Source organism: Pelecanus crispus, chromosome 1 (assembly GCF_030463565.1).
Source record: "Pelecanus crispus isolate bPelCri1 chromosome 1, bPelCri1.pri, whole genome shotgun sequence".
NCBI classification, from domain to species: domain Eukaryota; kingdom Metazoa; phylum Chordata; class Aves; order Pelecaniformes; family Pelecanidae; genus Pelecanus; species Pelecanus crispus.
Window position 1 is genome coordinate 79,950,033 of NC_134643.1, and position 24,317 is coordinate 79,974,349.

Here is a 24,317-nt window from a genome sequence, read left to right on the forward strand (position 1 = left end):
TCAATTGTAGGAGAAAGGGAAGAGAAAAGCATCTTAAACTATACCATAAAAGAATGAACACACAGAAATCTGCTTATAAGACATGCAGTATTATTTCAAGATGGGATAAGGAGTATAGTTCTTTAAATTAGTTTTAAGGGAAATGATCTATGAACACAATACCCACAATACAAACAAGGGAAAGGCAAATATATTCAAGAAAACAGTTTACAGTAACAAGCTGTAATTGGCAGTAATTAGGGCTAATGGATTTTTCAAGAATTTAAAAAGTTTTAAATTGAGAGGAGGACCCAAGATTTGTTCTTTATTATTTTGAAAAGTCAAAATGACATTGTTTGCTTGGCTAAAAGGAAGGAATTTACAAAGACCAGAAGAAAGCAAAAAAGAAGTCGTTGTCAGTTAAAATGCATCTTTTAAAAATTTCTTGGAAAACACAGTCCAGTATTGTCTTCGTCTTTTACTGATTCATGAGCACCATAGTTTTTGTAACTAAATATGTTCTTTCAAATTTCAGGCTTTGCAGTGATGTGGAATTATTGGCAACACTGTCACTAGAGCAAGCTGAACTTGTTAGACAAATACATTGAAGCAAATGTGAATTTGCAGTCACTAGCATTCTGTGCAAAAATAGCACATTTTCTGTCTCGGTTACTGCTCTAAAAATCTCATCCAGTAAACTGTCTTAGTACTAAAATGTTATCTTTCTCCTCAGGTACTTAAAGTATACTCTGGACCAGTATGTAGAGAATGATTATACAGTTGTCTACTTTCACTATGGCCTGAAGAGTCTGAATAAACCATCTCTGAAATGGTTACAAACAGCCTACAAAGAATTTGACAGGAAGTATGTCTCCAAAATATTTGGTTTACTCATTTGGTTGTGTAACTAACTTCCATGAAGGAAGCAGATCTTTCCTGATCTGCCTGCAGCTGAGTTCATTTTGCCATTGCAAATTCTTGTAATGATATTGGTGCTGCTGGTTCTCTTTGTAAGTGTCTTCTGTGCAGTCCTGAGGGATGGCCTGAGTGCTGCAGTGGTTATCCAAAGTTATAAAAAGCCCTGGGAACAAAACCAAGAGCCATTGTGTTTTCTGTGCGCTGTTTACCAAGATACCTGTGACACCTTATTAGTCATCACTCTTTGATTATCTCACAGTTGTGTCTGAACCTTTGATCACCCCAAGGCTAAGTTGTATACAAAAAAGGAAGAGTTAGTTTTTAACACTCTGCATCTCACAATCCTTGCGGTGTTTGTTGGTTGGTATATGTAAAGCCCCAAAGGGACTGCTGTGCTTGTGTATGCCTGACCTTCGGAGTAATGATGGCTACCGCTCATGGCTTCATGTTTTGGTTAGGGTGCAGTTGAGGACAAAGCTCCTAGATAAATAGCATTTTAATAGTGGAAACTAAAGTTCTGATGTTTATTCTCTGAAAATGCACGCTTACCAGTGGAGCTGAAAGTTCCTGTTGAAGTCACTTAGTCTTGTTTGCAAGTTGTTGCTTGATCTAGTTGGCCTCAAGAGGGCAACGTGACTGAAAGCAAAGATATACACAAATAGCTCTTTCCTGAGAGTGAGAGTATATATGCATGTGTATTTTGGGAGGATGGATCATACATGTCTGATTTTTCAGTTTTGGAGCTGGAACAAGAAGCATATCTCATAAAAGATGCCGTGAAAAAGATTATTAGGTGTTCCTAAACTAGACTGAGCATTTCACAGGACTGCACACCCTTGCTTTGAAAATTGAAGTTGAGATGTGCACAACACCTTTTGGTGGTCTAGTGCCAGAGCTCAGACTCTTGAATCTCACCCAGTAACCTTCTGAAACTCTAAAACCCACTAGGCAAGAAGATGAGGTTGTGCATAGCAGCCCTCAGAGCTGCAGTGGGAAGCTGTCATCTGAAGCCTCTAACTGCTTTCATGAGATATTGGTCTTCGCTCAGCAACAGACTAAGAAAACCTTTTGGTTTTGCTAGTAGGTTTCTGAATATGGTTAGTACAATGTATCTGTTTTTTCTGGGATTGGGTAAGGGAAAAGAAAGGTAAAGGGTCTCATATTTTGTCTTTGGTGAGAGATTTGGACTACAATACCGTTTTTTGCTGTGCACTGACAATTCCTGAAAATAAAGCACCGTATGGAGTTGGAAGCCTACCCTACCGTGCTGTTTTTCTTCTAGGAGAATCACAAGCCAAATTTACAGTCGCTGTATGAGGGCAATACCTTCTTCAGTTGTTCCCTTCTGACGTGTACATCTCAAGTGCACAAAGTCACTCTCATTTATGCCAGAAATCTGTTTTCTCTGTTCCCTCCACCCTGACCCAGAAAAGCAGGAGAACCAAAGAGGAACAGAGAAGCCCAGGTAGCTGGGCGAAACCAAGCAACTGTATACCCATCATTTTATTCACAGTTGGGACTTCTTAGCATACTGTCATTGAGAAGCTCAAAGCAATATTCACAACCCAACATGTATGTTCTGCTGTACTAGCCAGAGAAAAAAAAATTATGTCACCTTTCAGACATCTTCTGTGTGTGTGTTTTGGGGGACAAGGGAAAGAGAGAACAAAGGAGAGTACAAGGGGCGATAGTAATTAGCTGGCATCATGAAAGCAAATGTTCAACAGGAATAGTTTCAAAAGAATATATTTTGCTTTGAAGGTTTACAGCAGAGGCTTAGTAAAGTCTGTAGGCATTAATTGTAATCTAGAAAACCATGAGGTACATAAACTTCCACAAAAGTGATGGCTTATGCCCATTGCTTCAAGGTGTAAGACAAACGTAAAATGGAAACTTCAGTAAAGCAACTCAGGTGTTTTGCTTGTTAGTTTCTATTGTTGATTTTGGGTTCTTATCCACAGTGGTGCCAGTTGCACAGGGATAGTTGTTTGCTTGTGTATGATAATGCCTTTTCATTCAAAGATGTATGGGCTCAAATAAAACCCAAAAGGAAAAACTGTTGTAATTGCTGAGTTGGTTCCTTTTTCCCCTCTTACCATAACCTGTTACAAGAAGGTTTTTCTTAGGAGTTCGCAATCGTTTTTGTCCATGATTGTTGTTTTTCTAACAATGAACGGTGAACACTTAGGAGGGGTGCTCTCTGCTGGGAAGCAAACTTGGCAAAATAATAAGCAATAATTTATATATAAAAGCAGGCTATTTCATTATGCATTTATCAATTTCATTTTGCAAAAACACTGAATAAGAGCAGAGTCTTTTTCTGCAGCCTGGTTTCCATTTCAGTTTCAGCCTACTAGAAGCTATTGTTTATGTATCATGATATGACACAGTAGAATCAAGCAATGCTATAATGGAGAAAGGGGTTTTGTTCTATAAAAAGAGGACCATCCAATATGAAACACTGTGCAGTTGGCTTCACCTTTAGCAATTACTAGCAAAATAAGACAAAAGTAGTGGTAAAAATAAAAGATTAGGTATAAATTTTACATCTGAAAATTTAGAAATTTTCTCTAACATGAAACTCCTGTAAGCAGAAAATAAAGAGAGATGAAGGAATGTAATTTTTTTCTGTCACAGAATTTTTTATAGACTCTCTGTTATCTTCTGATTTTTTTTCAAGTTGCCTAATTTCCCTTCTGTCCCCTTGTTATTAAACCTATGAGACAGCAGACATTGGTTAGGAACATAACGGTGTTATCTTGGCCTACTATTGTATCATCAAAACTGACCATTTTTTAAAATTGGGTTTGGTTTTTTTTTTCATTTTATACTCACTTTCTTCTGAATTAGGTCTTTTTAATGTATTTGAAAAGAATGCTGTATAATGTTCCTGTAATAATACCTCCCATTCAGTTGTAGCTATTCAGTTCTACCGTCCATGATATTTAACAGTCTTCTAACAATTTCATTTTCTTTTCCTAGGTATAAGAAAAACCTTAAAGCACTCTATGTCATACATCCAACCAACTTCATAAAAATTCTGTGGAATATCTTTAAACCTCTTATAAGGTACTTGGCAGTTTATTCAACACATTTTCCCATTTAGTTTAAGGATGGTTTGTTCTCTAATAGGTTGCTTTTAAAAAGGCTTGAGGTAAAATATGTCAGGTAACAGCACAATAGCCATTTAAACTGTCTTGAACTGATGAGTAAGGTGAGCTTAAGCTTGGGTATGAATAATAGGGTAGAGTTCTTTTCTTTCTAAGAAAAGGGAGTCTCAATTCATAGTAGTTTTACTGGTATGTTAAAGTAAATATCCCTTTAAGACATAGTTATTCTGTGGACCATGAATGACTTTTTCGTCCTCTTTGACAGCACTTAGCACAATAGAACTGGGTCCGTGACTGGAGTTACTAGGTGGTACAGTAAAGCAGATAATAAATGGTTAACCTTCAGCCTGATCTCAAGTGCTGAGATGAATAGGAATTATACTACTTGTGTGTTCAGAGTTAATGGATAAGCCCTGAAGTGCCCGTAAGAATTCGAGATGGAGGGTATAATGGTGAAGGTGGATGTATTTTACTGGTTCATTCTTTTTCTTTGCATGCTAAAAATTGATGCCATCTACAAGGAACCGGCAACAATGGGCAGATATTGCTAAGTGCTAGGATGGTTGGGCTTTCTTAGTTTCTGTTCCTGAACTTCTGTCACTTTCAAAGTAATTCTAACATTTTGCAGATTATATTATGAATGTCCTCAGGGCTGAAGGACAAAAACAGCTTGAGAAGCCATAATGAACCAACTAAAAATGTCCATTACAGTAACTTGCAATTGATTCAGTTCTGACTGGTAGAAAGCTATTTAATTAGAAACGGGAAGTTTAACTTCTAGACAGATCAGAACATGTAAGAAGCACATGAAAATAAAAAACTGGTTACAGCTAAAAATCCTTCCTGAATACGCTGTTCTTGAAACAAGAAGACTGACTATACATCTGTGTTTTAACTGGCAGTAAAATAAATGCCAGAGATCCAGGACATAGACCAGTGGTGAGAAAAGGGTGACAGAAGCAGGAGTTCCAGTAGCTGATGGTACCTCAGGAATGGTACTGGATTTTTTGGGGATGGATTTTTTTTTTTGTTCCTGATTTGCGGTAGAATGGGTGTGGAGAGCTTTCTAGAAAAAAAAACCCAACAAACCCAGAAAAACTCTTGATGTACATTAAAACACCCAGGTGAAACCAACTTCTTTCTCAGAGGCAGCTGAGAGCTCCTTGGCAATAGCTCCAGGCAAGCGGTTTGGGGCAATGGCCGTTTTCAGTCTGTATGTGTTAATGCACTCAGTGGAGCCACAGCTGGACCACAGCTGTGCTATTTGACTTAGAGTAGTAATTGGCTGCTAACTCTTACAAAAGAAAAGTTTACAGGTACCTGTTCCAAATACACATTTACTCTGGATCTTACTGTGTCTGTGTAAGAAAGACGAATACTTTTTTTCTTGGAACAGTATGATATACTGGCAATTAAATCCTTGTTTACTTTGGATGTGAAAACAGGTGATCCTGATAAGCTTAAGCATTTGTATCTGGCACAGAAATTTCAAACCAGTGCTTGTCATCTTAGATGCATCATCATCTTGACCTTCTGAACACCCTGCTTTCATCAGGATTGGCTGTTCTTGTTTGTGCTTGACTTTTACTAATGTGTACCTGGATACTTGATTTGAGTCTGATTTAGCAACACTCTGTTGTTAAAATATGTGATCAACAGAAACAAAGGTATTTGTACACTGGCACATACAAAATAATTGAAAGTATGAGTAAACTCTGAAAAGGTCAATAAGCCAGAAGGCTGGAATTAGCTGAAGCTAGGGAAAAACCCTCTTTACTGCTTAAAATGGTTTAATTATTGAATACTCACATGCATTTGTGGTTTGGGTTGACTCAAGTTTGGGTTTGTCAAGTAAAGGAAAACATAAGAATATAATTTTAAAACTGAAGTGTGAACGTGCACATGTACAATTTGCCTAAATTGTACTCTCATTGAATACTAAAATTTACTAACATTGTTAATTTACTAGAATAGTACAATTTAAAATTTGTTCACAGTACCTTTTCCTCCCACTTTAGAATAATCTTGTATTAGTAGATTGTGCTTTTATTTAAGTGTCAATATTAAACCAAAGTTCACAAAAAGAAGGGAGAAAAATCCTCTGGACTTTCTGTTTCCTAGCTTTGCTGAATTGTCGCCCAGCCTCATTTTTAGGTAGTGTTTCCAATAGATGTAAAATAAATTTCATTATCAAGAAACATGTATTTATTTTTCAGAGGTCTGTTAGTACATTTGGTACCTGTGAGTACATGGCGTAAGTACTTTTACATGAACAATGTGCTTGCTAAGAACTGGACAAATGACAGAATTATTAGTGAAGAACAAAAGTAGTAAGTATTTTAGCAAACTTGTATTTGAAAGTATTTAAGAAAATGTAAATACTGGAAATTTTTCAAGCTCCGGAAGTTGATTGAATTCCTTTCCAGTCCCCAAAGAGATGAACAAGAAGGTAATGTGTTGTCACATGTATTTTTTCCAAACTGAAAAAAAACTGTAAGAGCACATTTCTATGAGTGAGCTAACAGAAACCACCCATCTGTTATCAAAATAATATAAATTTAGGTTGTGGTTGTAATGTGGCATTTTAAAGGAACGGCAATATTTCCTAACTGACCACAACTTAGTTACAAATCATGTGTTCTGTAACGTGTCCTGTATTACCAGAAGTGATTAGTTACAGAGAATTCTGTGCTAGCCAGTGGCTTAGGTAAGATGTTGAAATCGCAGGCTGTTTTGGATAAAAGACACACTGAAGAGCTCTGAAGTTGTACACACACAGACTGATATCAGTCGGCATCCCAAAATTGCTTGCCTGTTAGCAAAATTCAGCTCATTTCAATTAAAAGCTGCTAAAATGCTGAAGTGACTTATATTTGTGTCATCTCCCACTAGAGGGAGTGTGTGTATGTGTATTTGACAATCCAGGGGTAAATTCATTAATGTGAGAGAATTTTTCTCCAATTTTACTATCAAAGTAAGTTGCAGCAAAGTACACTTTTTGTCATAAACACCTATTACTTTTCTTGACACTTCATTATACGACAGATATTTTGTGTTGTGGAAAAATACGAAATTATTTCAGACCATGTGTATAAATGTGTTGCTGAACCTTGTTCGAACACCTCAGCCTGTAAGTAGTATATTCTGGCTGAAACTCAAGCCCTAACTAGTGATATTTGATGCTTCAAATTTGGAAATCTGTTTTGTGCAACTCATAGAAAAACCTTACTATTAAGGATGTTTCCTAGAAGCTATCCAGCCCTTTTCAAAATAGATAAAGCTGATGGACCCAACACTTCAAGGGTACACACTTATCCACGCTTTGAAAATTTCTCCTGTCACTTACTACTTTATAGTTTGTGTCTACAGCGCCATTATTTTGTCTTTTGGCAGGGAGGAATACCTAAATAACACAAACGTTGTTCTGTTGGCCGTGTAACATTTTCTCCAAAGTTAACAGTTCTTTTAGTGAGCCTTCTAATGCTGTGTGAAAGCTGTTTTTCAGTGGCTTTTAAAGCACTGTTTTTCATATCTATGCAAATCACAAAACATTCAGACTGAAGTCAGTTATTTTTATTCAAATCAGACTCTCAGGCATGCACTGTATATGTTTGATCATATGAAATGGAAGTACATCTTATGTCTCCTGCTGCTTCAATTACAGTCTAATTTTGAGTTTGCATCAGCACTTACATTTTTGTAACAGAAACTAAACCCTTTATAAATGTTCCTCCCATGCTGATTTTTATACTTCTCTGTGATTTTTTTTTTTTTTAGCCATAAGTTTGGGAAAAAAATCACCTACTTGAACTGTTTAAGTGACCTAAGAGAGCATCTCAAGTATGACCAGTTAAATATCCCTCAAGAAGTCATCCGGTACGTGGCAAGTTTAAAATACCTTGTCTCACCTTTTCTCAGGTAGAGTTGCATCCTGTTCACTGTATTCCAAGCAGAATCTAATCCTATTTCTTCAGTGATTAAAAGTCTAATTTACCTATTTGTGCTTGGTTGGATTTAATTCTGAAGGCTGCATTGCCATCAAAGATGTGAAATGCGTCAGGTGTTTAGAGAAGATAATGCTATATAGTTTTCTACAGATTTGGAACATCTCCACCTCAGTCGTGGAACATTTTCTTAGTATAACTGCAGCTTCTGTGTAAGTGTTAGCAAAACCAATCCATATGTCTTTATGGATACATCTATTGTTAGCGGATCCATTACTTTTATATTATGTGTGTATGTGTGTTAGTATTGGAGAGGGGGCGGAGGAGGAAAAGAAGAAGAAATGCATAGGGCTGGAATTGTCAAGTGCCAGTATTAGTATCAATAACAGTCTTTTTGACACAGCACTGTACATGGAAATGCTTTGATGTACTGACAGGAAGTGATTTTATGTCACTGCTGAATGAAAGTAGCTGGAAGCTTTGATTATGACTGTTATTGATGCCTGGTGGGTTTTTACACACCTTTTGTGTAAATATGGAATAACAGAAAATACCTTACAGGTCTAAGGTTATGAATTGGATTGCATGGTTACCAAAGAAAGGGGAGTTGTATTGTGAGTAGCAAATAGGTTTGAATTTTGCTGTTAAATTACAGTGCGTTCCTATTTTTTGGACACGTTTATTACTATACTCTGTTGGCTGAAGCAAAAGAGATCTTCTATGTCTTGCTTAAGTTTTCTGCCACAAATACGACTTAAAAATTTCCCTAATGCTTAAATTAAATGCAAGTTCTGTAAGACCTGCAGCATATACACTATTGTCAGGCGATCAGCATCATGAGCAATACTGGTGGCAGTTCATATATATAGTTTGTCAGCCGTGGTGCACAGAAAATCAATAATTTCTTGATTTTTGCAGACATGATGAAAATCTTCGGGGGAAACAGAAGGGAAAACTGCCACCTGTGGTTAAGGTTCCTCCACCACGGCCACCTCTACCTACCCAGCAATTTGGAGTCAGCCTGCAATAGTAAGCTGTGAGATTTCTAAAATATGAGATTTCTATACCCTGCAGCCTTCTGTAATGTGCAGACTCACTGGACAGAACACCTGCAAATATCCTGTTTATTACATGTTTAGTTTCTCAAACTCTTTGAGCCATGAAACTATGAGGCTAGACAATAGGTTTTATGAATTCAGGACAGGTCTCAGTCCCAGTGACCTGCCTGGTCTTCAAGTTTACAATATCTTTGTGGTAGTTAGTGCTAGCACAGCTGCATGACTTCTCTCCCAGTGGACAGAAATTTGCCCATATATGACAAAGCCCCGAGCTAATCTGTGACTGGTAGATGCTGGCAGTATGAAAGTGTTTTGGAGATATTTAGATGGTAGATAGCAAAGCCAAAATAAAACTTCAGGCTCCAAAATGGCTGCATAAAGCTAAAATGGATGCTTGAGCCTTTATATATTGTTGTTTTGTTGCTCACATATTGTTCTGATCAGAGTTTTATGAAATGAATAAAATCACTCTCTTCCAGAAATGGCCTGACAGCTGTTTATGTAGATTACAGCACTGTATGTGGTATAAAAAATGATTTACTTTACACAAGGAATGGGATGGCAATAGTACTTGCAAGATTCAATTTGGTAAAAAAACAACAGAAATAAAACCCAACAAAACCTTCTAGCTTCTTACCCACAGTCATTTCTGTCAGAGAACTATGGAAAACTGTCTTTCTATGGCATCCTTCTCAAAAACAGCTGAAGAATACCGTTCACATTCAGCAAAGGCAATTTAGGCTGGCTGATACATGGACATTTGTCGAATCTCCTCCCACCCCCAATCTACTCTTCTGGTTCTAATGATTCAGCTGTAAATGAGATATAAAATATAATTTTCCCCTGGTTAAATGTTAAGCATTAGTCCTCTCTGGAAGGCTTGAAATTAGAACAATCAATATCTATTGTGTAAGAGCTACTATGACATTAACTTTTATGATACCTCTTTAGAGTTCACCCTAATACTTGAAACATGGCTAACTCACTTCCCTAATTCAGAGAATATCTTTTAGGTGGGCTCCCACTGCATCATTAAGAAGGACAATGTTTTGTGCCAACTGTGCAGTAGTAAAACCAGGACTGTTTGCAGGCATCAGGGCACGCTGTCGCTTGCCACCAGACCAGCCTGGCTGCTCAATCAGCTCTGTTGAACTTCTCGCAGGCTTATGTGATCAGAAAGCATGTTGTGTGCCACTCTTACCATCTACTGGTCGTATTTTATTTCTCCGATTGTGCTTGAACAGTAAACAGTGTCTTTCGCTGGGCTGCTTGTGGTGAGGGTGCGGTGGCCACCCTTCCTGGCTCTGCCACTCTCCAGCTGCGTTACTGGCAACCACACCCTTGCTACGTGCCTTAGTTTTCCCAACTATAAGAAGAGTAGCTACTTATAAGGAGCTTTTCTGTGGAAGATCTGTTGGTGGAGAGACACCGAGCAAGGCATTACTGTCACTTTTGACCCAGAGACTTCCAGCACTTGTGATGGAGGCACTGATGGACGGATGCCCTCCGTGTGTGGGTGCAGTTCACAGTGCTTGGGTGTCCAAAATGGACGTACATGGGGCCATTCATTCTGTTTGACCACCTTTGTCCAAATTCCCTCTTGCAGAAGAGATGGTGCTGCATCACCACATGAAAATCACAGATAAACAAATCCCCTACGACCTCTAAATGAGAAATAAAGGACTTATTTAGACTGTGTGAAGAAAGGTAAAGTTAATGGAGGAGAGGGAATGATACGTGTGGAGAGCTTCTAAAATCTGAACAAAAAAAAAAGTATCAGCTTTCATCTTGATGAATTAATTGCTTTTACTAATTCTCTTTCCTTTTATGATCTCTGTGGCCTGTAATGGCAAAATGGCAGTGACCTCCCACCTGTCTAGCAAAGAGGCAGGTTTGAGGTCTTCTCCTGGGTGAGGCTCTTCCATTTTTCTGAAGAGAGCTACAGGGAGACACTGATTTTATTTTTTTATAGCCTTATGGGAATAAGTGTGCTGTGTATTTCATTACAGTTAGTGAAAATTGTATTGTCAGAGGTGCTGCTGAGAGAAAGCTACTGTCGTTAAAGGACTGTTTCTCTGTGGAGTGTTTTTCTTCAGTTTAAGAAAAGAAACAGTAAGGCCCGTAGGCCTGAGGTTTCATCAGATTCAGTACTTCTGGGGTGATGATTTTTATTCAGTCAGTAAAAGGTTGGTGGATGGGATTTATCCAAAGCCCTCATAGGTGGCCTGATTTTGATAAGATGTTTGATAATGGTATTCCAATGGCTTCTGGCTGTGGAAGGTGGTAAAACCATATCCTTTCAAATGTGCCTCCCTAAAAGCAGTGGGCAATGCTGCCTCTGGTAACACTTCCTCATTTAACTTTTTACTCAGTTTATATTGGTTAATACATTTGCTTTCCAGAGCTATAATTACAAACTAGAAGAGCAAAAAGTGACTAAGCATTGGTTCAAAATATCTCGCTTTTGTTGAACAGGCTGGGGGTGGGGCGGGACGGGGAACTGTTTTGTTTGGACAGCAAAGTGAAGCCGAAGGAAGTTTCCATCTAGGCACTGATAAATGACTGTCTGGGACCAATGTCTCCTCTTGGAGGAATCTGTTAACTCACAAAGACATTTTTAACCTTGTAGAGTTGGATTTTCAAAATGACATAAGGCAACTGGGCATTTAAAAATCATGGAAGGTCTGTGAGAGCTGGGAAATTCTTTGAAATGTAATCTATACTGAATTGGGTTTAATTTATGAGCAAGCTGAAGGGCTTATTATCAGGTTAATTGAAAACTTTTCTTTCTTGTATTACCCTCATCCACTCAGGATCCAAAATCTGAATTTAAATTGACTGCCTTTGATCTCTTTAACCCCTCAGTGTCACCCTAAACTCTTTGTGGGGAGGAAAAACCAAACACACACCAAGCTGACTTGATCTTAAGTGTCCATCCAGCTTTATTTACGTTTTCTTGTCTGGGATTTAAGTGAGTACTTTATGTTAGGCACAGACATGAAGTGGAAAACCTTCCTTGTTGTGAGCTCCTGTAAGGACTCAATTTGGTCCTTGTATCTAGAACTTGAATCTACTACCAAGTTATCCTGAAGTTTCCACTGAAACTACACTAATTCAAACAATAATAAATGAGCTCAGTAAAGGCAGTTAAATCATCCAAAGCTGGCTTATAGGATGTCTTTAGAATAAAGGTTGGGGGACAAAAAAAGATTAGCTCTCTCCCTATTTAATTCTTTATGCCTACATGTACAAAGCAGATTTTTCCCAGTTTACTGAATGATAGTCTTTCCATAGCATTTCTGATCCCCAGGCTGGATTGCCTGATTGCCAAATAGCACCTTTAAAGGTTTGACCTCATGTTAAAAACTATGTGATTTTCTCGAAAATATAAAATAACACAACTGAAACTAATGTCCCTCTTCATGGGGATATCAGATAGAACAGTCCTCCTGAGGAGGTTTTGTCCACACTTAATTTTTCAGTTATAGTTTAATGGGAATACATGCTCAGATTTGACAGGTACTTAAGAATGTGTAGCGCAGAGTGGGTGGGATAGTTTGCATGTTTAGTGTTTATTACGCCCTTCTCTAACTTGCTAATACAAGCTTCTTATGTGCAGATAGAGTGAGGAGAATAACAACCGTAATGAGCTAGTTTAAAGTTTTATCAAGCCTCATGTCATGTCCCCAATAGAGGGCAATAGCAGATGTTAGCAGGGAGAGGTGTTAGAACAGGGCAAGTGTACAGTGATACTTCCTTGGGTATAATGTCCCAGCTTGTAGTGATCAGAGACTGACAGAGGAGAGTACTACAGTACTATGAAAATGACTTTCTGTTACTCACTAGTAGCTATCGCTATTATAAATCCAGAGATTTCAAAGAATGTTCATGTATTGTGTTGATATAGCAAGACTATTTTTCTGTTCTTTCAGCAATGCTACCTTCACACACAAAATGTAGAGCAGCAGGAATTAGCTATTCAGAATATGTCCTTGCTAGTTTGCGCTGCATGTTAGGGTGAAAAATAGGATTTTTATTCTAAAAGCCATTAAGAAAGATTTTATGTTTAAAAAGGCAAGGAAAAATTTGGGGGACCTTCTGTTTATGTTGATCAGATAAATACAGTTAAAAAGCATGAATGAAGCTAAATTTGCAACACTTTAAAGGAATTAATAATTGACTATATGGACCAAGTGGCATTATTGTCCTCTACTGTATGTTCAGCAAGCTCCTATAAACCCCTGTTGCTGCACCCGATTGCCTCTGTAATCAAGGAAGGCTACAGCTGAGCTCCAGCACAGAGATGACCTTGACTGGCTATTGACAGTGCTCTGTTTTCTCCAATTGGATTTAAAATCTAAAATTAAATACCTTTTGTGGGAAAAGAGGAAATGTTTTATTTTTCTATCTGTTGCCTTTGATGGGGAGAGGCGGCAGAGAAGATGCACAAAATTGCCACAACTGTACAGCTTTTGCTTGTTGAATTGTTGTCATAAACATTTCAGGATGCTTTCCTTTTGGTTGTAATCTTTCCGCTTGTGCATGCTGTGCATGCGTGACCAGGGAGGAAGAATGCATTCTAAACCAAATCTCAGCATGTCTCAGCAGGGAAAAAATGAAAAGGAGAGGAAAAACAGAGAGAGAAAGATTATCAGCCGAGAATACTTAATGATACTTCAGAACAACGTGTAAAGGCCTTTCGTGATAACTGTCCACTGTCTAGAAATGAGTCATTGGGTATATAATGTGTTGTAGTAACTAACCATATATCCTATAGCGAGGAGTACTCATTCTCCCTAGCTACTGTGTTTACCAGAATAGATCCCTCTTGAATCTGACATGTTGCTGCAATACGATTCAGATCTGTGAATCAGTTACAGAAAACTATACTGTGCACTGAAATGCTCTGTTATGCTCATCTCTTAAGCAGCAAGAGTAAGAGATCTCTCATTTCAAATTGCCCGTAGTAGTGCCTGATCTCCAATGTCAGTTTGCATTGTCTGTCATAAAGCACAGCTGCTCATCACACCATCCTGAACAAGGCAAGAAAAATGCAGATTACTTGACAGGATCCACAAAGAGAGGATAGAGGTGTAATTTCATTGACCTCTGAGCCAGTCTGATTTACATTAGCTGAAGTAATGTCCCTATTATTTTCTGTCACCTTAGGTCCAGTAAACTGAATGCTATGTCCCATATTGTGAAATGCTGTGAAGATATGCATCCCAGCTTTCCCCAGCGTTGCAAAAACAGAACGGTCCTTTGCATGTGACTTTCAGTGAATATCCTACTCTTTTAAAATACCATTTATCTTGAGGACCTCTTTCGTTGTACTGGGAATGGAACCTTTCCTTCAAGGGAAACAGGAATCCTGTAGAAAATGGTAGAAGTGCAGAAACTGTATCTTTTTTCCTAGAAAAAGAAAAATGATGTGTACGTTTTATTATTACAAATTATAGCCCAGTTATTTGTCTCACCTCTCTGACAGATAAACTAGTGCTCAGCAGGAGCAAGTGCTGTAAATAATCAGTTTGCTATTTATACACTGAAATGGGAAACACATTTATGGGTAACAATAATAATTAGAAAACATTTATAAAAAGCTGCTGGGTTGCTATTTGGTGCCTCTGGAGTGAGCAGCTGTAAGAAAGCAAAAACAATCAGTGCAACTTCAGAGAGACTGAGAATGGGTTCCATGAGCTTAAATTGTCAATAATAAAGATGTAACAGCTTCCAAGCAAATTAAAGTCTTGATGATGTTCCCATTTAAGTGAATTAGGCTTTCAACTAATTTTAATAGAAGTTGCCCTAGATGTTTAGGGCACTGATCTGAATACACGAAATAAAATTATTTGACACGCAAGGAGTGTGTTATAACTCCCCTATTAGAAAGGCTAAAATAAATGTGTGTGTGGGGGGGGGGGTTCCCTTACCTTGATTTACTGCAGGCTTTTCCTCACTGGTATCCCAAACATTGACCTTAGTACTGACCTCATTTCCCAGCCCCTTTTCTTGTTTAGTCCCTTACTGGGGGATATCATTTTACTGGGGATTTCAGCGTTGCATGCTGTGCAAAGAACCCCTAGAACTTCCTTCCTTGTGTAGTTTATTAGCAAGGCTAATTTATTAATGGGGCTGCACAGTCACTGCCTGTTTTGTTGTGTGTTGTTGCAGCAGGGTTGTTATACAACACTGATCTGCTGTGAGAGAAAATAATTCATATACAGAAGATGCCTTTCAGAGCAGGGTAGGGGGTTCACGTGTCCTGTGTTTGCGTGGCTCTGTTCTGGTATGAGAGCCCATGGTACTGAAGCAAAGTTACTTATTAATTTTTCCTCTCCAGGGTCTAGGTGGAAGGCAGGGGGAAGGGAAGAACCTGGGTCTCTGAGCGGGTCTGAGAGCACTGCACAACTCCTGCATGGCTGTAACACTAACACTGACCTTCCACTCTACAGTGTCACCAGCATGCGTGAAACTACTGTAAGATTGTTGAAGCTGGAAGGAGCAGGAGAGACTAGGAGTGATGGGATACATATCCTTAAAGGGGCTGAGAGGATTTTGCTGCTAGGAGAGCTATTTTACGGAGGTTCCTGATTGTCACTGTGGGTAAGAAGAGGATGCTGCTCTGAGGACTAGGTCATAAACTTGGTCCTGGTAGCATTTCAAGCCATGGCCTTCTCTAGTCAGTGATTTTTTTTCATGAAGCACTTACAGTCTCTGTTTTAGCTCTCGTGAGATGTCTGTGATAATGGGGAAGATTGAGGTTGGACTTGGTCTTACAAGTCAGGTCATAAATCTCTCTTCTGGCCATTATCATGGTGTTATGATACTGCAGAGAATGATTACTCCAGCAAGTCCAGTACTGTTTCATATTGAAATTAATAGTGCCTTGCCAGTGTGTAAGGACGAGAAGTTGTATCATTTCATCTAAAGATCGTACTTGCAAGCAGCAGCAAATGATGAGAATTACTAACGTATAAAAGATCATACTTCAAGATTACCTGAATTAAACTTGTTCCTTGCTGTTAGTCTTTCTTTCTGCAAGTGCATTGCATACATTGTAGAATTTATTTGGTCAAGTGGCTAAAATTATCATGTTATGAACATGGTTTTGTGAAACTTGGCTATATTTTTAATCAAAATTCTTATGTCTGATTACATCAAGGAAAATACCCCTTTCCTAACAGTTCCTGCTAGATATAGATACAGCAGTGCCCACAAAGTAGTATTAACCCACGCGCAGAGCAGTATTGAATTTTATACGCTTTAGATTCTGGTGTAGATACTTTGTTGAAAAAGAGCAGGAAAAATTTGTTCAGTGGATTGATTTTTAGTTAGGTTCACAGAAGAGCTATGGACTTATGTCAACCAAATTTCACAGAGGAGTGGAGCTCTCACAAATACTACAAGTTTTTAAAAATCATTGGCTGGAAGGAGAGAAACTATAGCAAGAATTCAGTTTTCTGTTGTCTTCAGTCTGCTGGTGTTAGTGTTTAGATGGTGATTAATTATGAGCTACTCCTTAGCTTATGAAGAAATAGAAGGTAAAGAGGAGAGGAAATGCAAATACTATGTAAGGCAAGTGAGGTTATAGAAGACATAAGGAAATTATCTCAGATTACTATGATGAGGAAACAAGTAGGACGTAGGGTACAAATCCATAGCAGATCAACTTCAGCTGAAGGAACAATTTATTTTCTTTCAAACAGCAGGGTGGTCTAGGTATTTGAAATAGTAGAAGAAGCTCCAGGAGCTGGATTCACAAGTTTGTTGCAATCATGTAACAAGCTGTATTGTTTTATGCAGCACTAGGGGAAGTGACACGCAAAATATGAAAGAGGAAAAATAGGAAAGAGGAAGAGTAGGATCGGGTGGGCAACAAAACTGTAACTGGAAGAAATGGCACTGGTGGCTCAGCGTTGTGTCCCTGGAGTGATGAATGAGATCAAAATGTTTGATGGTTGAATGACCAAATAGCATGAAGTATATTCTCCTGTCAGTTTATGAGTGAGAGAGGCAAAACCACAGGGTGATTCAGTACCTAAGTCAGGATCCTGCTCTGAATCTTCCCGTCAGAGGAACACCCCCACCGCCCCCATATGTGAAGTTGTGGGTGACTAACCTCCTTGACCTTGGAGGTCCAAAATTAACCAGTCTACATATCCTCTTCTAGCTCCCTTCATAGGCATAGGGAAAACAAATATGAGGAGGAGGGGAGGATTTGACAATTTCCCTACCCCTCCAAGATTTTAAAGTCTGTGTAGTTTAAACACAAAATATGATACTGGATTGCTCATTCCATGCAACAATGTTACAGAAGTTGTATCAAAGACACTCCAGTTATTGAGTTGTTTTATATTAATAAAGTAATAAGCAAGCCTAGACAGAAAGAGAAGAAATCACAGTACTTGGAAAAGACTCTAAGAATCATTCTCCCCTGCAGATGCAACCTCAGCTAGCAGCACTAGGTTAAGGCTATGTTACATATTGTATAAACATCTTGCATTTTCTGTGGATGAGCTGCAGCCTCTCATGATGCAGTCACAGATCTCTGTGCTGTTGCTTTAGAGTTTGTCACCTTTTGTCACATTTTAAACATCAAATATGAAACTGAACACATAAATATATATTAAGTCTACTTTTAAAATCTGAGATTCACCCTTTATGTTGTTGTTGATTACTATAAAAGTGTAGCAGAATACTCAGCAGATACTGACTGTCTCTTTTGTTATACTTCTTAAAACTGCCAAAGATAACTTTTTTTTTTTAAATAAGGAAGATAATTGCAGAATTTTCTGCACTGTCTAGATCAAGAAAGTGCTATGTTCGATTTTTTGCCTCAACTGTTCACTTATGAAAGAGAAAGAAATCTCATTTCATGGGAACCATTCAAAGCGTTAATAATCTCGCTTCATCACTTTGCCTTCAAAATAAATAGTACAATATCCTTTTAATTATACACCTACTGTGGCTTAAAAAGAGACAAATGACAAAGAAAAATCTGTATGATAAAAGGCTCCTAAACTTGCAGCATCCCTTGATCAAGACTTGTTATGAAGCATTCGCTGCAAACTCCTTCCTCGCCTGCCTCTAAGGTGCCTTGAAACCCCATTCCACCAGTGGCGTCCAACCAAATCCAATCAGAGCCACCACCGCTGCCATCACTGCGTCACGGTTAAATGCAGCCCTGCTGGGGCATGCCAAGCAAGGGGAACAAAACTAGAGCAAACCCGATCTTGAGTAGGGGCAGAGTTACCATGGAACATCATTCTGCTGCTCTGTCCTTGACTCCCCTTCAGTACAGTAAATAGCACTTACTTATTACTCGGTGCTGTTGCAGTTATACAGCTTTTCTAGCAAGAAGAAAGTGTTTAGGAACGGCTCTTTGAATAGAAGTCCAAGTTGCTTGTTTCAGTGGCTCGTTCAGCACCTGTTAGAGTTGTGGAGGACTCTTGTGTTTGATGCAGGCTCCTTAATTTGTGGGATTTAATGTATGCTCTCAGATCTCTCTCATGTTTTTGCTGAGACTGTTCTGTCTTGGGTTTGACTCTTTGCCTATAAATGCCAGTTAAAGGCTATTACTTTTTCTTTTTTTTTTCCTAACAGTATCAAGGACAAAAATAAAGGCGAACTAATCCCCCCAGTAATGAAGGAAACTGTATCCTACCTAAAAAGAAAAGGTGAGTTCTGTGTCAAAAGAAGATGTGTCTTTCAGAACAAGGACAACAGTATGAAGCTGTATAACGCTCAGTGCCTGATTTGGCAAAGTTTACAGCTGCACGGGATATGTTTATATCCTGAAAGCTTGAGTGGCAATTGGGCACTGCCTTGAGAGCTTTGATGGATAGGGAATACTTATTACCAGATTATTGTCCCACTATGAAAAAAAACCCAAAACTTTTTGCCCTTAGGATTAATTAGGGAATAGCAAATGAGAGAAGATGTCTTGAAATACACATCGTCAACCCATATCATATTATTGGTTTTAAGTAGAACTCCCAGTAAAAATCAATGAGAAGTTCTGTTTTTATTGAACCAGTGGCCATAAAGACCCATTGAAAAAATGTGTTTTGCGGGAGTAAGCCTGAAGTCTTCCCTTCAAAAAATATTTTTACTCGCATTTACGGACCCTTTGACTGCAGTTCATATCTATAGTTACATTATATAGAGATACAGATCACAAAGACCCATATTTAAAATGGGAGCATCCAAATCTGAGTTCCCTATATCACCTGCATGTACAGGGCAAAGAGAGGGTAGACTTTGAACCACTGGCTATACCCCTGAGCTCCCCAGTGCATACCTAACCAATGTAAAGGACCAAAGATCAGGTGCTATCTGTAGGGTAAGTGTACTGTATTCCCTACACAGGGACAAAGGCGCATGCAGGGAGAAAGTCAGAGATAAGGCTGCAGCCTTGAAATTCCTTTTCCCAGTGTAATGTAATTTTACGTTTTGATCCCTGATTTTTAAAGCAGTTACAGCAACATTTCCATAGCCCTTTGTGCTCCAAGGCGTCGGAGTTTCACAAATGTTTGCTGTATCTTACAGTACCAAATCTATAGCCTAGGTACCTTTGTCTTACAGGTGACAGAACAGAAACAGAGCATAACACCGTTATGTGACTGGCACAACATTACACAGTGGTAAAACTGGGAATGATTCCTAAGATCCCTGAAAGAAGGGTGTGAATTTTTAATAGGTGTGTCAAGTGAAGAAAATCAAAATGTGTTTGGTTCAGTTATTTTTTTAAAAAAAAAAAACAACATTACTGTCATTTAATATGCCAGTAAATTTGGTTAATGTTTGAACAAATTTTGAGGATCAGCATGATTTTTGTTAAGACAAAAACCAGACTCAGATCTCTATATTGCTGTTAAATGAGTTTTATCTGAGATTTTCCTCATTTAAGGAGCTATTTGTATTGACAGCACATAAATAATATAAAATACATATTTTGAGTAAATTATATTCTTCTATAGATAGGCTTACCCAAAGCCTATGTCCCACAATATTCCCAATTCTTAATTTGCATCCTTGAGCTGTCATTCTGAGTAAGGTAAATTTTACTTTCAGTATTCAAATAGTATGTATGCATCATTGATCTCTGTTCATTTTAACTATTGCCACTAGGGTTTGGTCTGAGTTTGAGTTTATTTGAACCCTAAGTGAGAAATTTCAAACTTGTTTTTAAAAACTTGTACTGAATAGGCTTCACATTTTTGAAGGCGGGGGGGGGAGGGCAAGAAAAACATTGCTTCTCAGCTTTATTGCTGATTCTCAAGAGAAATCCTGGCTTCATTTAAATCAGTGCAAGATCACACTGATTTAAATGAGGACAGAGCAGACACTTAGTGTCCTGCCCTCATTGCTAGGCTATGCTCTGTATTTTAGATTTCCCCATGGTAAATAAGAATGTTAAATAACTGCCTGTTTGATTTTTGTTTGGGTTTCGTACCTTGAGCGAAGCTGATTAATGATATGTATAGGAGAATGAGAGAGAGACCCACTGCAGTGGATACCTGCTTACAGTTTGCAAGCAGTGGAGCATAGCATCTGTAGCAATGCTTGTGTACAGAACAGCTAGCTCCTCGCCTCTTTGAAATTGCTGATTTATCTTCAAAATACCTGCAGCAGCCAAGGCCAAATACTGGAGTGGGGCCAGTTCAGCTTTTAAAGGTATCTGCTGATCTGCAGTAGATGAAGAGTTCCTAATAGACTATTGAAGGCCTCTTGGTCCAAATTCAGGATTTCCACTCAAACTCATAAAGCTGTTCGGATGTGCTGTTTCCAGACTGGTGCTAATGATGAAAACTTTGCAGGTGTAGCTTCTATCAAATATTATGGTTGTATACAGGGAATGTAAATAGTTCACTACTAAGAATGTTGAAGGCAAGTGACTGGCACCTTGAGACAATCCCTGTAATTATAATTGTAAGTGGATAATTAGAGCTTGTGTAGTGTATCAGTGCATACCCATCTGCAGATGAAAGCCAGACTTTTTCATGTTTTAAATTGTTATGAAACAATCATCCTTACATATATTTAGCTTATCTTAATAGGCAAATACCTCTTCCTCACTAATCACAGGAGTCAAGAGAGCTAAAATGAGGATGAATGTGCACTAACATCATTACTTCTCAGAGCTGTTATTATTTAGAAATTGAGTGAAAATTTAGTCACTAAAATGTTAATTGATTTAAACTTTTGGCTGTGCATGGGAGGAGGGCTTTGCATATCTGGCACTTCCTTGGACCTGTTTAAAGATTTTAAAGAAATAGGAGGTTTAGGGCCACCATTATATCGTGCTGGTGACCAGTAACTAGTAATTCTTGCACTGATCTGACACAAAACCTCCTCCATGTCTTGCTTTTGTTCTTTCCGAGTGTTTTATCTCATCACTATTGCACCAATCCCATACTCTTCCCTCTCACCAATTGCTGAGTCTAGCTCAGATACCCACAGTTTTCTGAGGTAGCACTGCCAACTGCACAGTACAGGGAAAAAAGCAAGTTTTAGCTCTTGTGGTTGTGATAAAAGAAAGGGTTGGCTCAACCTTGTCATTGCAGAATTTCTCCTAGATGAAATGTTTGTTATTCTGAAAGCAGTAATCATCCTTGGGTTTTCTCCAAACTTCATCTTTTTTTGGCTAAAAACTCATCTGTTCAGTGCAGTATCAGCACAGTTTGTAAAGGATAGTCTCTGAGGAAATGTGATGATACTTCTGAACAAAGCCCTTGTCCTACTTTATGCATCTCTGCAAGTCAGTGGCATGGTAATGCTGGCCACTGATACATAGTCCAGCCATGCACTTGCTAGCCAGACTATCTAATTTTTTCCCCAGCTCTCTGTCCTTCTGTGCCCCCAGGAAGGAAGGGCATGGGCTCTGTCAACCTTGATATTTTCCAACCAAGCCCAGGTTTGCTCAGAGCTGTCATATTCCTGATCATAAGGAGATATCCATAAACCAGATTTCTAAGGAGAGATGGCTTGTCAGGTAGAGTGTTTTCTGACATTCTCAGCCAGCTGATGCTTGAAAGCCAAGCACCTGCCATGCCAAGGCTGTTAAGCAGTAGGTGATAGACATGCATTTTTTTGCACTTGATTATAAGTGTGCAGGTATCTGTTGTACCTGCTGTCTGCTATGATTTTAACTCTTTCTCTAAATTTGGAATATCTCAATTCTGCCATCAGCTTCAGCAAGTGTCAGTTCCCATGCTGACAGCCCTGGGAGGCTGACTGGCAGCGTTCTTTGCACTCCAGACGTGGCCGTGAGCACAGTGAGAGCTTCAGTTCATCTTCCGGAAGTGACAAAAATTCACTGTCATTACCCTATTCCATTTGATTTTGGCATACTTTCCAGCCTCGCAGAATTAGCAGGCAGTGGGTTTTGTTTTTCAATCAAGGTGCAGTATTTCCACTCTTTCTTCCAATTGCTATATCTTCACTCTTTCTTCCCATCGCTATATTTTCACATTTATGTACCTGAAATCAGTGTCTGAAACTCTGACTTAGATCACAAAAGCTTCTGCAAAATCATGCTTCATCAACAGGGTTAAGATTTCTTGAAACATCAGAGACCCTCTGACATCCATTAAGTCCACTCTGTACTGCTCAGGCTCTTATTTCTTGAATAGATCTGATGCAGCAGCTGTGGTGGTATGCAAGCTAGGCACCAGCCTGCAATAGTATGCTACCAGGCTAAGGAAACTTTCTAAAGTTCAGCCAGCCTTTTTCATCTTAATGACTCCGATCCCTTTGACAGATTGCTTCATGTCACATTTTTCCTCCTTGATGTTTAAATTTTCTGCCTCAGTTTCAGACAACACTGTTGGCAGAAGTGTTCTTCCCAGTGTGGAGGCATCCTCATCTGTACAAATGAGCCAAAACTCCCCTTCTTGTACTGAGTTATCGAGTGGGCTCTGACAGCAGCAAGCATGTCCTCATCCCCAAGAGCCAAATTAGCATTATTACACTGAGTGCGGGTTTCTTCCTCATATATTTATCCGACTGCGTATGTAGATAGCTGTTACTGAGCAATATGACTCTCACTGCATCCAGTTAGTAAGTCACCCAGTACCTTGAATCTACTGTAAGGAGAGATTCCTCTGCATCTGTTTGTATTACATAAATGAGATCTGTTATGGCTGATGCCTCAGATACTATTACAATAAACACAATAAACTAAGTTTCTTAATTTCTATAATAATTTTCATGCTATTTTTTCAACAAAGGAAGAGAAAGTAGCCGTTTCACCACTTTCATTCTAGCTCCACTTGAGAGTGGATAATGTTTTTAAAGTTTTTAATACTGAATTTTAAAAATGCTTAATTTCAGCTCCTGCTAACCTTCACAGGGACGAACTAGTTTCCTAAAATGAGTTCTGAGTATCTGAGAAAATCATCAGCTCATTAAGACTGAGCCTCAGAGTTCATCTTCTGGACCAAACCAGAGAAGTGCTCTTAATTTCGGAAGTAAGATGTTGGTATCATCCTGAACGCAACTGATGATTTAGTCAGGGCAAAGAGGAAGGGTAAGTTTAACAAAGCACATTTGTGACTAGATCTTCACAGTAACCAGCAAACGAGAGGACATTTTTTTCTGTGCTCAGCCTCAAAACCACAACCTGTTCATCCGTCTAGTTTATAAATGCAAGGCTTGACTTGCACTTGCAGTAAATAACATTTTTTTTGTGTGTGTGTACTACCTTATCTCTAGCATGCCATGAGAAATTACCTTGCTTAATTAAATATTCACTCTCTTGTCAGAACAATTCATAAGTGTTTCTAACCTGGTGTCATTCCTTTGGCAGTAACGATCTTGATGCTTTGCCCACAGGCCCTTTTCTCCAAAAAGCCCAGCTTATGCCACAGGGTAGTAATTTTCTTTCTCTGGTGAATATGCCCCCACGTGTCCTCAGCAACCTATTTTGTGCCGAAGTGAGACTGTAAATGGGGGCTGTCACTTCTAACCGGCCATTCTGGTAACCAGGGATATAAGTAACGCCGTGCTACGGAGGATGCATCTTTGTGTTATATGGCTTCCGTAACGCTCAGGGACGCGGTTGTGGAGGTGGCTGAAGCTGCTGGTGCTGCCCACACCCACCCGGCAGGGCAGAGAGGGGCCCGCTCGCTTCAGAGCTGCCCAGCCTCCGAGGCAGTTTTATCTGTCGTAGGCTTTAGGATTCAGAAGCGCACTTCTGCTTTTAAACTCTAGTAAGATGTCGCAGCAGAAGTACCCTTTTGTGTCTTTTACTTACATGTCTTTTTTTCTAGAAAAGCAAGTTACAGACTGGGTATAAGTCATTG

General features: G+C 38.9%; 1 protein-coding gene across 1 annotated transcript in view; it reads left to right on the forward strand.

The window, feature by feature from the left end:
* ARHGAP8 (Rho GTPase activating protein 8) overlaps positions 1–24,317 on the forward strand; it is a 57,062-nt gene that overhangs the window by 16,623 nt on the left and 16,122 nt on the right. The window contains exons 4-8 of the mRNA XM_009485323.2: positions 713–844; positions 3,880–3,966; positions 7,785–7,883; positions 8,870–8,980; positions 18,616–18,689. Of these exons, the coding sequence (XP_009483598.2) occupies positions 713–844; positions 3,880–3,966; positions 7,785–7,883; positions 8,870–8,980; positions 18,616–18,689 (503 nt within the window). The remainder of the gene's footprint in view (positions 1–712; positions 845–3,879; positions 3,967–7,784; positions 7,884–8,869; positions 8,981–18,615; positions 18,690–24,317) is intronic.